General features: G+C 37.7%; 1 protein-coding gene across 4 annotated transcripts in view; it reads right to left on the reverse strand.

Annotated features, from left to right (window-relative positions):
• The window catches only part of LOC102507910 (proton-coupled amino acid transporter 3), a 37,339-nt gene extending 22,865 nt beyond the window's left edge, over positions 1-14,474 (reverse strand). For 3 of the 4 annotated variants that reach the window (XM_032477143.1, XM_032477144.1, XM_032477142.1), the window contains exon 1: positions 13,540-14,474. In XM_032477143.1, coding sequence (XP_032333034.1) covers positions 13,540-13,553 — 14 coding nt within the window. In that variant the 5' untranslated portion in view covers positions 13,554-14,474. Of the gene's footprint in view, positions 1-1,671; positions 2,281-13,539 lie in introns of those variants that run through there. The other variant, XM_006174617.2, reaches the window with a different exon arrangement.
• Positions 14,475-14,543: the final 69 nt, after the last annotated feature.

A 14,543-nucleotide genomic window follows, 5' to 3' on the forward strand; every position in this document is an offset into this window, starting at 1 on the left:
TTTTTAAAATCTCTTGTCAATTCTTGGATAGTAATTTCTCCAAAAGATGTGCTCTTTCTAGCTCTTCCTGACTTCCATCCCTCATATCCTCCCTATAGCAGCGTCTTGGCCCCCACCTGAATCAGATCTCTTGGGAACGGTGAGACAAGGTTTTGGAGAAAACATTATGCCTTAGCTACTAGGATCAGGGCTGTGGGGAGTAAACCACATGTTGGGAGCACTCAGGGACCTTTAAAGAGGTTTGTGTTTTTTTCTTGAAAAATTATACATTGCATTATAAAAGGAAATACCAAAATTTCCACCAATTGGAAATAACTACCTTTAACATTTTTGAGTAACATTCCCTTGGGCATTCCTATCTGACTTTAAATGCACACAAATTTACACAAGGAGAACAATATAATTCTGTATTTTCTTTATGAATAGTATGTCATACATATTTTTCCAAAAGCATACATTTCCTTCATCACTTGTAATGGCTGTACTGTATCCCACTGCATGTGTGTACCATACTTTAAATAATCTTTTACTGGGGGGAGGGTATAGCTCAAGTGGTAGGTCACATGCTTAATATGCATGAGGTCCTGGGTTCAATCCCCAGTACCTCCTCTAAAAATAAATATATACACCTAATTACCCAACCCCGAAAAGAAACTTAAAAAAAGAAATAATCTTTTATTGTTTCCAAATTGTCAGTATTATAATCAGTGTGTCAATAGAATTATGCACACCTGTGTTATTATCGCAACAGAAAAAATTCCTAGAAGTGGTATCAGTGATTAAAGGATTTACTTATTTATATTTAATTATACTTTAAAAAAAAACTCTAAGTGACACACTATGAAATTCAAAAGGTAAAACAAAAACAAGAACCAAAAAACTTTATGTAGTGAACATAAATCTCTTCTATCTCTGCCTCCCAGTCTACCAATTCTCTTACCCAAAGGCACCCATTATGGCCATTTGTGTCTGTGTGTATGTGTGTACTTTCAAAGAAAGCATATACCAGATAAATATTCGTATATTTTATGTAAATATGTGTTAGGATTTGACATACATTACAACATTGCCTTCTAGAAAGGAACCAGTTTAATTCTTCCCAAAAGGACATGAAAGAGGGCATTTCCTGACATCCTTACCAACACTGGGTATTGTCATTTACAGCCTCTTTATGCCATCTGATCTGATTATTAACTAATAGTCTGACTGGCAATAAAGCCCTAAGGAAAAGCTCCGTGTGTCTGACTTTATGGTAGCAAAAGTAGGGACCTGGGGCTAGCAGGTGAACTTTTGTTTCCTGGGTGGGTTTAGGGGAGACGGGGAGGACGGGAGGGAGAGAGAGAAGGACAAACAGAGAGAATATGAATAATAGCAGATGTCGTAGGAGAGGAAAGCAGCTTGAACCTGAAAGAGCAGCCAGCTGGAGATAGAAAATTATTCCTGGAATTAAGAAGCTCGTGCTGTGGATAGCTACTCTATCTGTTTGTTTGTTTGTTTTGTTTGTGTGTGCAAAAACTGGTAAAGAGGTGTAATACTCAGAGCCACATGGATCAACCTTCTTAGATTCTGAAGGTTTGATCTTTAATCCACATGTCTCCTGTTCAATGGGGATAAATGTGTTAAGAAGAGAGGAGCTGGGCTTAGGGCTGGAAGGGCCGTGCAGCTACTTACGATATTCCACTGGCTTCCTCCGCAGCATGGACACTCTCTGAAGTGATGCTACTGCTACTCTCCAAGAGCGACTTGGACCCATTGTCCAGGGACTTGGACTCATTGTTGTAGTCCCTTCCAAACAATGACATCTTCAACATGGTGAGTAGGTGGTAGCAGCTCAGGTTTAAGGCCTGTAACAGCCCTGAACCAGCCTCCCACGGGTTTTTCTCCAGAGAAACTGAGGCTGCAGGCCTGAGATGCTGGCTGCTAATTTACAACGGTGCCTGGCCCTGGTGCTGGTGAGAGGGGGAAGCTGATGTTGATTATATGCCTCACCTGGGTGTCGGGGGACTTATGAGAGACTCATGTCAGGAAGATCCTCAGTGCACCCTGTGATTGCCTGGCCACTGCCAGGACTCACCCGGGCTTTCAGCCCCTCCCAGTTCGGCCTGTATCGCTTTAGGGCAAAGTGAACCGTAGGACTAGGAGAAAGAAGGCATCACTGGACTGGAGATCCCGGTGCCCGGATGTGGGGCCAGGCTCAGCGCTTGTCTATCTTGGCAAGGAGGAACCAGAGCTACCTCACAATGGAGGCTGCCTGTCCAATAAGGTGCTGCTGAATCGCAGGCTGCAGGTGCGGCCCAACAAATGGTAATGGGAGTGGGGTGGCTTTTTAAAAAACTGCTGCACAGTTGATTTACAATATTGTATTAGTTTCTGGTGTACAACATAGTGATTCAAAATTTTTATATACTCATTTAAAGTTATTATAAAATATTGGCTATATTCCCTGTACTATTCATTCTATCCTTATTGCTTATTTATTTTATACATAGTAGTTTGTACCTCTTAATCTCCACCCCATCTTTCCTCTCCCCCTTCCCTCTCCCCACTGGTAACCACTGGTTTGTTCTCTATATCTATGAATCTGTTTCCTCAAAGAGTTTGCTATATTCATTTGTTTGTTTTATTTTTTAGATTCCATGTAAAAGTGATAGCATACAGTATTTTTCTTTCTCTGTCTTATTGCACTAAGTGTAATGCCCTCCAGGTTCAACCATGCTGTTGCAAATGACAAATTTTCATTCTTTTTTATGGCTGAGTAGTACTCCATTGTACATACTCCATATCTTCTTTATCTATTCATCTGTTGATGAACCATTAGGTTGCTTCCATATCTTGGCAATTGTTATTAATGCTGCTATGAACATTGGGGTACATGTATCTTCAAATTAGTGTTTCTGTTTTTAAAGTTATGTACCCAGGAGTGGAATTGCTGGGTCATATGGTAGTTGTTCTTAGTTTTTTGAGGAACCTCCATACTGTTTTCCATAGTGGCTGCACCAATTTACATTCCCACCAACAGTACATAAGGCTTACCTTTTCTCTACTTTCTCACCAACACTTTTATTTATCTTTTTGATGACAGTCATTCTAACAAGTGTGAGGTGATATCTCGTGGTTTTGATCTGAATTTTCTTAATTAGTGATGTTGAACACCTTTCCATGCTCTTGTTGGTCATCTTTATTTCTTCTTCAGAAAAATGTCTATTCAGCTCCTCTGCCCCCTTTTTAAATGGATTTTTTGTTGTTCTTGACTTGTATGAATTCTTGATATACTTCAGATATTAACCCCTTACTGGATATATCATTTGCAAATATCTTCTCCCATTCAGTAGATTTTCTTTTCATTTTACTGATATTTTCCTTTGTTGTGCAGAAACTTTAGTTTGCTGTAGTCCTGTTTATTTATTTTTGCTTTTGTTTCCCTTGCCTGAGGAGACGTACCTAGAAAGGTCTTGCTAAGACTGACGTCAAAGAGTGTACTGCCTATATTTTCTTCTGGGAGTTTTATGGTTTCAGGTCTTATATTCAAGTCTTTAATCCACTTTGGGTTGATTTTTGTGTATGGTGTAAGATAGTGGTTGTTTCATTTCTTTGTATGTGGCTGTCCAGTTTTTCAACACTATTGAAAAGACTGTCCTTTCTCCACTGTATGTTGTTTGCTCCTTTGTTGTAAATTAATTGCCCATGTATGTGTGAGTTTATTTCTGGGCTGTCAATTCTGTTCCATTGAGCTATGTATCTGTTTTTCTGTTAATACCACTTTTGATTACTGTGGCTTTGTCATATGGTTTGAAATCAGGCAGTGTGATACCTCCAGCTTTGTTCTTTTTTCTCGGGATTGTTTTGGCTATTTAGGGTCTTTCGTGGTTCCTCATAAATTTTAGAATTTTTTCCTATTTCTGTGAAAAATGTTGTTGAAATTTTGATAGGATTACATTGAATCTACAGATTGCTTTAGGTAATATGGACATTTTATCAATGTTATTTCTTCCATTCCATGAGCATGGAGTATTTTTCCATTTATTTGTGTCTTCAATTTTTTTAAATAATAAATTACAGTTTTCAGGGTACAGGTCTTTTGCCTCCTTGGTTAAATTTATTCCTAGGCATTTTACTCTGTTTGTTGGGATTGTAAATGGGATTGTTTTCCTAATTTCTATTTCAGCTAGCTCTTTGTCAGTATATTGAAATGCAACAGACTTTTGTATATTGATTTTATCTCCTGCAACTTTACTGTATTTGTTTACTATTTCACATAGTATTTTTGGTGGAGTCTTTAGGGTTTTATACACACACATATAATCATGTCATCTGCAAATAGTGACAGTTTTACTTCTTCCTTTCCAGTTTGGGTATCTTTTATTTATTCATTCATTCATTCATTCATTCAATCATTCTTGCCCAGTTACTCTGCTAGGACATCCAATACAATGTTGAATAAGAGTGATGAGAGTGGGAGTCCTTGTCTTGGTCCTGATCTTAGAGGGACAGATTTCAGTTTTTCACCATTGAGTATAATGTTAGCTGTGGGTTTGTCATATATAGCTTTTATCACGTTTAGGTACATTCCTCCTCCACCCACTCAATTGAGAATTTTTATCATAAATGGGCATTGAGTCTTGTCAAATGCTTTTTCTGCATTTATTGAAATGATCATATGGTTTTTATCCTTCATTTTGTTAATGTGGTGTATCACACTGATTGATTTGCAGGTGTTGAGTCATCCTTGCATCCCTGGAATAAATCCAACTTGAATATTGATATATTGTTGAATTCAGTTTGCTAATAGTTTGCTGAGAATCTTTGTGTCTATCACTAGATATATTACCTGTAATTTTCTTTTTTGTGTGTTGTCTTTGGTTTTAGTATCAAGGTAGTGTTAGCCTCATAAAATGAGTTATGAAGCATTCCCTTCTCTTTTTGGGAGAGTTTGAGACAGACAGGTATTAAATTCTTTGAATGTTTGGTAGAATTCACCTGTGAAGCTGTCTGGTCCTGAACTTTTGCTTTTGGGGAGCTTTTTAGTTACTCTTTCAATGTCTGTATTAGTGATCAGTCTATTCAGATTTTTTATTTATTCATGATTCATTCTTGGAAGGTTGTACAATTATAAAAATTTGTCCATTTCTTCTAAGTTGTCCTATTTGTTGGTGTGTAGCTGTTCAGAATATTCTCTTATAATCCTTTATATTTCTGTGGTTTTCAATGTTATTTCTCCAATTTCATTTCTGATTTTAACAGGCCCTTCTCTTTTTTAATTAGTAAATCTACTTAATGGTTTGTCAATTTTGTTCACCTTTTCAAAGAACCAGTTGTTAGTTTCATTGTCTTTTCCATTGTCTTTTTAGTCTCTATTTATTTTATTCCTGTTCTGATTTTTATTATTTCCTTTTTCTACTAACTTTGGGTTTTATTTGTTCTACTTTTTCTACTTCTTTTAGGTATAAGGTTAGATGGTTTATTTGAGATTTTTACTGTGTCTTGAGGTAGACCTATATTGCTATATACTTCCCCCTCAGTACTGCCTTTGATGTAACCCATAGATTTTGGTGTGTCATATTTTCATTTTCACTTATCTTCAGGTAATTTTTGATTTCTCCTTTAATTTCTTCATTGAACCAATAGTTGTTTAGTAGCATGTTGTTCAGTCTCCCCATATTTGTAATTTTTTTCAATTTTCTTCTTGTAGTTGATTTCTAGTTTCATTCCATTAGGATTGGAAAAAATGCTTGATATGATTTCAAGCTTCTTATATTTATTGAGACTTGTTTTGTGTCCCAATACATGGTCTATCCTTAAGAAAGTTCTGCATGCACTTGAGAAGAATGTACTCTGCTGTATTTGGATAGAATGTTCTATAGAAATCTATTAAATCCATCTGGCCTAATTTTTCATTTAAGGCTACTGTTTCCTTATTGACTTTATCTGGAAGACCTATCCACTGACATAAATACGGTATTTAAGTCCCCTGCTTTTATTGTGTTGCTGTCAGTTTCTACCTTTAGGTCTGTTACTAATTGTTTTACATATTTTGGATGCTCTTGTGATAGGGGTACATTTACTAATCTCTGTTATGTCTTCTTAATGAATTGTCCCCTTTATTAGTATATACTGTCCATTTTGTCTCTTGTTACCTTTTTCGGCTTGAAGTCTATTTCATCGTATGTTAGTATGACTATCCACTTTGTTTTGGCTGGCATTTGCTAAGAGTATCAGCTTCTATTAAGCCTATGTTTGTCTTTAAAGCTGAAGTGAGTCTCTTGGAGGCAGCACACAGTTGGCTCTTGTTTTTTTTTATAATATCCAGCCACTGTGTGTCTCTTGATTGTGAATTCAATCCACTTATTTAGGGTGATTATTGATAGATGAGGACTTAGTACTGCCATTTTGTCTTTTGTTTTCTGGTTGATCTGTATCTCCATTGTTTCTTTTTTCCTTGTGCTTCTGTCTGCTGTTTGGCTGGTGGTTTTCTATAATGACTTTCTTAGTTCCTTCTTTTTTACGTTTTGTGTCTCCGCTATATGTTTATGTTTTGTGCTTACCCTGAGGTTTGTATAAAATGTTTCTTAGATAAAAGTCCTATTTCAGCTGATAGCAAATTATTTTCATTTACCTATACAGATTCCATCCTTCTCCTCTTCCTCTTTTATATTTTGTTGTCTCGAGTTATCTTTTTTTATTTTGTGGGTTTGTTACCAAATTGAAATGTAGCTATAGTTATTTTTCTGCTTTCTTTCTTTCTCCCTTAAGCTTCATGCTATAATAAAGTGTTTAAAAACCTATTCTGATAATAAGAGCTGCAATTTTCTGATTGTCTATCACCTTGCTCAAAGTCTTGTGTATTTTTACCTTTTTATTTCTGATAGAAGAGCTAATTTCAACATATCTTGTAAGGCAAGTCTAGTGTTGATAAACTGCCTCAGCTTCTGTTTTTCTGGGAAAGTATTTCTCCTTCATATCTGAATGATAACTTTGCTGGATAGAATATTCTTGGGTGACAGTTTTTATTTTTCAGTATTTTGAGAAGGTCATTCTACTCTCTCCTGGCCTGTAGGGTTTCTGCTGAGAAATCTGATAGACTAATGGGGGTTCCTTTGTCGGTTACCATCCTTTATTTATTTCCTGGCTGGCTTTAAAATTCTTTGTCATTGATTTTTGACAATTTTAATATTATATGTTTTAGAGAAGGACTTTTTGCATTGAAGTAATTAGGTGTTCTCTTAACTTCATGGACTTGTATATACAGTTCCTTACCCAGGTTTGGGAAGTTCTCAGCTATTATTTCTTTAATAAACTCTCTGCTCCCTTCTCCCTCTCTTCTTTTCCTGGGATACCCATTATCCTAACATTACCTTTCCTGAAAGCACTGGATAGCTGTTGTAGAATTTCCTCATTTTAAAATATCTTACTTCTCTTTCCTCTTCTCCTGATATCATTTCTAGATTTGTATCTTCAAGCTCTCTAATTCTCTTCCATGAGGTCTGCTCTATTTCCACTGCTTTCTAATGCATTTTTCATCTTATTTACTGAGCTCTTTAGCTCCAGAATTTCTGTTTGGTTCTTTTTAAGAGTTTCAGTCTCTTTGGTAAAGTATTCCTTCTATTCATTAATTTTATTCTTCAGCTCATCAAACTGCCTTTCAGAGTTTGTGACTTTTCTTCATGACAGCTATTTTGAACTCTCTACTGGTTAGACTACAATATTCCATTACTTGTTTCTGGAGAATTATTATGATTATTGTTGTTGTTGTTGTTTGGTAGTATAGTGTTACTGTGGTTCTTCATGGTTCTTGAATTGTCCCTCTACCAGCGCATTTGAATTAATGTCAGGTTAGAAGTTAGTCTTTTCTTTTGTTTTCAGGTAGGTGGCACTATAACACAAGGTTTTGGTTTCTCTTACCTGAGCTGCCTCTGGTATTATTTGAGTTGGAACTTTTCAGCCTCCATCATCTTTTTAAGAGGTCTGTGCCTTTGTTACTGCTTCCTGTGCCTGTGCGGTCCTTGCTGCCTTGCTTCTGCCAGAGCCACTGTTGTCACTGGATGGTTGGCTCTTCCCTAGTATCTGTGATCTCCTGACTTGCAGGCTTTGATGCCTTGGAGGAGGGGGACGGTGGAGAGGGGCAGCTAGGGTTATGTAGGTGCCTTTAACCGTGTCTGGTGTTGGAAGGTTCAAGGGCTCCACTAATGCAGATGGGGGGTGGGCCGGGGTCATGCATGCCTCAGTGGCTGAAGGGATGGGGGCCCAGGCCCCAGGCCACTGCTGCCCAGTTACCTGTGACTGCAGGCACTGCTGTGGTCAGGAGGCCAGAGTCTTGTGCACCAACCACCTCCCCTTCTGTTACTGGGTTTTCTGAAGCTGTGGACTCAGCTGTCATGGTCAGAGGGCTAGGATTGCAGGCACCAATTCTGTTCTTCATTTCTGCCTCTATGTGTTCCAGTCCTCCCATCTTTAGGTGTACGGATGTGTGGAATTCTCTGGTGGTCTGGTATGTTAGGCAGAGGCACCTTTGTTGAGTTGTGGCTATCTGACTGGTGGTAGATTGAAAGGATAGATAGAGAAGCATAGCTCACTGCTACCATGTTGTTGACATCACTCTACCCATTTTGTCTTTTTGATGATAATTAGTATGTAGGAAAGATAATGATTTTGCAGATTTTGTTTTGTCACTGTCCCTTTTACTGATCCCTTTTGTGTCTAAAAGCATTCAGTTAATTATACCTTTCCAGGTAATTGTATTGCAAATATTTTTTTCTTTCCAAAATTTATACCTCATATTATTGTTTTTGATGATAGTGACATCAAATGTCCTTTTAAATTTAATTTTATTATTTATTTATTTGTTTTTAATTGAAGTACAGTCAATTACAATTTGTCAATTTCTGGTGTACAGCACAATGTCCCAGTCGTGCAAATACATACATATATTTGTTTTCATATTTTTTAAAGGGGGTGGGAAGGGATAAATTTGGGAGTTTGAGATTTACAAACGTCCTTTTTTAATTTCACACTTTACTGAAGCTGCTTCTGGTGTTTCACTGTTAATTATGCCTCTGAGATCACTTTCCTCCTCCCCTTCCTCCCAGATCATGTTAAGTTTCTTATATTTTTATACTACTACTAGTTTTCTCGGAAAGTTAGGATTGCATCATGAAGTTCTATTATTTTTTTCTTCCCTGATTTCAAATGTTATCTACAGTAATAGATTTATTAATGTCAAATCATTTTTGCATTCTTAGGGAAAGCTCCATGGTGTACTGTTCTTTTAATATGCTGCTAGATTCTATCTGCTCTTTTTAAAGATGCTTGTATTTATACTTATATTGGGTCATGGTTTTTCTGATTTTGCTATCAGAATCAGGATATCTTTGTATAAGAAGTAGGGAAGACTTTCTTTTCTCTCTAGGTCTGAAAAAAGTTTAAATACCATCAGGCAGAATTGAAGGGTATCAAGAAAATCCTGCTTTACTCCTAATTCACTGTACAGTCTCCAGAAACCCCTCCTCATTTCATAGCTGGTTTCTTATTGTAAAGAGAAGCTGTTTCTAATTTTTAAAGATGTGTAATTCACTGGACACATTTTCTCTGTTTTTCCCTTTGACCACCATTATTCAAAGGTCTCTCTTGGGCTCTACAAAGCAGTAAGGAGTGTTGGGCAAATGCTTCAGTCCTGAACCCATCTGTCACTACACGTTTGATTGTCAGCAAGTTACTCAATTTCTTAGGTCTGTTTCTTTATCTGAAAATGAGGACAATGACACCGCATAGTTTCATTGTAAGGATTAAATGAGATTATTCCATGCAAAACACTTTAATAGTTTAAAAAAACAAGTTTCTTCTGTATAGCACAAGGAACTATATTCAGTATCTTGTAATAATCTTTAATGAAAAAGAATATGAAAAAGAGTATATGTATGTATATGCATGACTGGTGCTGTACACCAGAAATTGACACATTATAATTGACCATACTTCAATTAAAAAAATTAACATTAAAAAAAGTGCTCAGTGAGGGAGGGGAGGATTTTCTATGACCCTTGATTCAAGAGCAAGCTCCAAAAGTTAAAGAATCAATAGAGGGTGGGGGTAGGGGGGAAGCCTATGTGTGTGTACGAGAGTGTGTGTGTGTGTGTGTGTGTGTGTGTGTGTTTAAAACCCAGTACCAATGATTAAAGAAATTTAATACCCATAACACTCAAACAATCCTTTTTTAAAATTCATTTTTATATATAGTAGCTAACATTTGCAAATCTCAGACTCCCAAATCTATCCTTTCCCACCCGTTTCCCCTGTAACCATAAGATTGTTTACTATGTCTGTGAGTCTGTTTCTGTTTTGTAGATTAGTTCATACTTTCCTTTTTTTTTTTAGATTCCACATACGAGTGATATTATATGGTATTTTTCTTTCTCTTTCTAGCTTACTTCACTTAGAATGACAATCTCTAGGTCCATCCATGTTGCTGCAATTGGTATTATTTTATTCTTTTTTAACACTGAGTAGCATTCCATTGTATAAATATACCACAACTTCTTTAACCAGTCATCTGTCGATGGCCATTTAGGTTGTTTCCATGTCTGGATATTGTATACAGTGCTACTATGAACATTGGGTGCATGTATCTTTTCAAATTAGAGTTCCCTCCAGATATATGCCCAGGAGTGGCATTGCTGGATCAAATGGTAAATCTGTTTTCAGTTTTCTGAGGAATCTACATATTGTTTTCCATAACAGCTGCCCCAAACTGTATTCCCACCAGCAGTGTAGGAGGGTTCCCTTTTCTCCACACCCTCTCTAGTTTGTGAACTTTTTAAGGATGGCCATTCTGACTGGTGTGAGGTGATACCTCATTGTAGTTTTGCTTTGCATTTTTCTGATAATTAGTGATTTGAGCATTTTCCACGTGTCTACTGGCCATTTGTATGTCTTCATTGGAGAAATGCTTGTTTAGGTCTTCCTCCCATTTTTGGGTTGGGTTGTTTTTTTTTTGTTTGTTTGTTATTAAGTTGCATGAGCTATTTATATATCCTGGAAATTAAGCCTTTGTGAGTCACATCATTTGCAAATATTTTCTCCCATTCCATAGGTTGTCATTTGGTTTTGCTTATGGTTTCCTTTGTTGTGCAAAGCCTTGTAAGTTTAATTAGGTCCCATTTGTTTATGTTTCCTCTTATTTCTATTGACTGGGTAGACTGCCCTAGGAGGACATTGCTAAGATTTATGTCAGAGAATGTTTTGTCTATGTTTTCTTTTAGGAGATTTCATTTCTTGTCTTATATTTAAGTCTGTAAGCCATTTTGAGTTTATTTTTGTGTATAGTGTGAGGACATTTTCTAACTTCATTGATTTACAGGCTGCTGTCCAGTTTTCCCAGCACCACTTCTTGAAGAGACTGTCTTTTCTCCATTGTATATTCTTGCCTCCTTTGTCAAAGATTAATTGACCATAGGCCTGTGGATTTATTTCTGGGCTCTCTATTCTGTTCCATTGATCCATATGTCTGTTTTCATACCAATACCATGCTGTTTTGATGACTGTAGCTCTGTAGTACTGCCTGAAGTCTGGGAGGGTTATTCTTCCAGCTTCATTCTTTTTCTTCAGTATTGCTTTGGCAATACCTGGTCTTTTATGATTCCATATAAATTTTAGGATTATTTGTTCTAGTTCTGTGAAAAATGTCATGGGTAATTTGATAGGGATCACATTAAATCTGTAGATTGCCTTGGATAGTAGGGCCATTTTAACAATATTGATTCTTCCAATCCAAGAGCATGAGATATCTTTCCATTTCTTTAAGTCATCTTTCATTTCCATAATCCATGTTTTGTAGATCTCCATGTATAACTCTTTCATCTCCTTGGTCAGATATATTCCTCAGTATTTTATTGTATCCTGCTACCTTGCCGAATTCTTTTATCAGCTCTAGTAGTTCTTGTGTGGAGCTTTTAGGGTTTTCTATATATAGTATCATGTCATCTGCATACAATGACAATTTTACCTCTTCTTTCCCAATTTGGATCTCTTTTATCTCTTTTTCTTGCTTGATTGTTGTGGCTAGGACTTCCAAGACTATGTTGAATAGAGGTGGTGAGAGTGGACATCCTTGTTTTGTTCCAGATTTTAGTGGGAAGGCTTTCAGTTTTTTACCATTGAGTATTATGCTGGCTGTAGGTTTGTCATAAATCAAACAGAATTCTAACAGTTGGTATTCTTTAGTGTTGCTGACAATTACTAATGAGCCTTCTAGCTTGCTTTTATTGGTTATACCAATGTTACTACATTTATTTTTTCTTTCCAAGATGTAACTTTTGCCAAATTGATCTAAATGATAAGATTAATCTGATAATCTTGCACAGTAGGGGCTTCTCCTTGGAGAATGAGTGTGACCATTTTTTAACAACAGAGAAAAGAATCTTAAATCTAGCAAGGTTGGGTGGGGTGATAGTTGAGAAGGGTGGAAGACAAGTTCAGTGGGAGGAAATGAACTTTGCCAAGGCCTTGAGCCAATCAGTGGAAGTCCTTTGGGTCTTCTGATAAAACACAGAAGCAATGTGCAGAAACGATGACTCAGCCCTCTGGCCAAGTGAGCTGTGGACCACTGCACAGGCTCTGAGTGTCCCATCTCCCAGCAGGTACTCTGCAGACTACAGAGCTTGTGTTCATGAAATACTTTCTGGAAATCTAGCAGGTAGAAAGTAACACACAAGAAGAGGAGACTAGGACTTGGAAATTAGGACAGATGCTCTATCCCTTCCATACCTTCCTAAGGTTGTGCAGGGAGGATAATGGATGAAAATAAGGAGGAAGGGGTTTTTAAAAATGTTCCCTTAAAACCGAGGCTGAAACAAGCATGGGTCACTCCCCCAAACCACAGAGAGTGTAATGAGAAATTCTCTACCACCAATGAACTACAGATCTGCCTACAACATCTCATTTATCTAGGTGCCTTTTCCAAATTTTAGTAGTTTTAGTGGGGATGGAGGGAGCAGTAACCACCAGGAAAGTTGAAGTGGTGTGTTGGGTTGAGGGGCCCCTGGCTGCCAGCCAAGATCAGACATGAGGAAAGGCACAGCATTGTCAAGGCAGCAGGACTGAGAGGAAGGAGGACCAGATTCAGTGTTGGGAGACCCAAGTTCTACTCAAAAATCCAGCTCAAATGGTGCCACCTGGGAAAGTCATGCTCAGTACTCCAGAACAGTTAAGTGTCCCCCTGACCTTATAAGGACCTATGATGGTAGTGACTTAGTTAATGACCTGTCATTCTTTCCCAGTAGACAGCAGGTCAGCTTGAGGACAGAGATTCTTTTCTTACTCATTCGTGTATCCTCTTTGGAGTGAAGTATCAGTTGGCTTTCACTGCATAAAAACTTCCACATCTTATACCTTAAAACTAAACACATTTATTATTTCTCATAATTCTGTGAATCATCTGAGCAATACCTATGGGCTGGGCCAGCTTGACTAGGGCTGTATATAGTCTAGGATACTTCACTCACAGTGTCAGAAGTCAGCAGGCTGGTTGTTCTGGGAGATGGGGCTCACCTGGGATGATTCATTTCTGCTCCGCATGGTCTCTCATCCTCCAGGTAGGCTAGCCCTGGCTTCTTCACCTGGTGCTCCTGGCTCCACAGAGCATCGAGATGAAGGTCCCGATGCACAGGCCATCACCGAACATCTGTTTACATCACATTTATTAATGTCCCATTGGCCAAAGTAAGTTACAAGGCCAAGAAAAGATTCAAAGGGTAGAGATATAGATTTCACCTCTTGATAGGAGAAGCTGCAAAGATACACTGTCAAGAGGAATCTGTGGCTATTTTTATAATCTACTATAAGAGCTTTGAACTGTGCTTGGCATAGTGTAGGTAATCAAGAATGCTTGTTGACTGGTGTGAGATGATACCTCATTGTGGTTTTAATCTGCATTTCTCTAATAATAGCTATATTGAGCATCTTTTGCATTTTTCATGTGCCTTTTGGCCTTTACTGTACTCCTGAAACTAACATAACATTGTAAATCAACTATACTTCAATTTAAAAAAAGAATTAAGAGGTAAATAATGTTAAATAATGTCATTGTCCATCCTCTCCTGCCTGCCATTGTTACATCCACTTCCATGATGCCTGTCCTTTGTTGAGGTCTTTAAACTGGGCCAAACTTTATCTAGTAGTTTAGAAGGTTTATTGCCCCAGACTTAAATATGATGGCTCCTTTTTGTCTGAGATTTGCAGCTTACATTGGACCTCTGGCAATGGAGCTCCTCTGACAATGGAGCTGTGACACCTTGCTGGATTATGGATATGTCCCCACTCCTAATCTTTGCTCTTTAAACATATCTGGAAAAGAGGAAACCATTTGTCTGTCAAATCATGATCAGCCTTAGCTGGCTGCACCTCCTTCTGTCAGCTGCTGCTTCTTGGATGCCCCCTGGTAGCTTCCTCTTGCATAACCCCCTCAAGGTATGAAATTCATCATGTGAATTACCAAAAAGTTGGATGGAAACAAGAGATTTCCATGGGAGAGCTCTCAATGTAGTGGAAAGCTA

Source organism: Camelus ferus, chromosome 3, assembly GCF_009834535.1.
Source record: "Camelus ferus isolate YT-003-E chromosome 3, BCGSAC_Cfer_1.0, whole genome shotgun sequence".
Lineage (NCBI taxonomy): Eukaryota > Metazoa > Chordata > Mammalia > Artiodactyla > Camelidae > Camelus > Camelus ferus.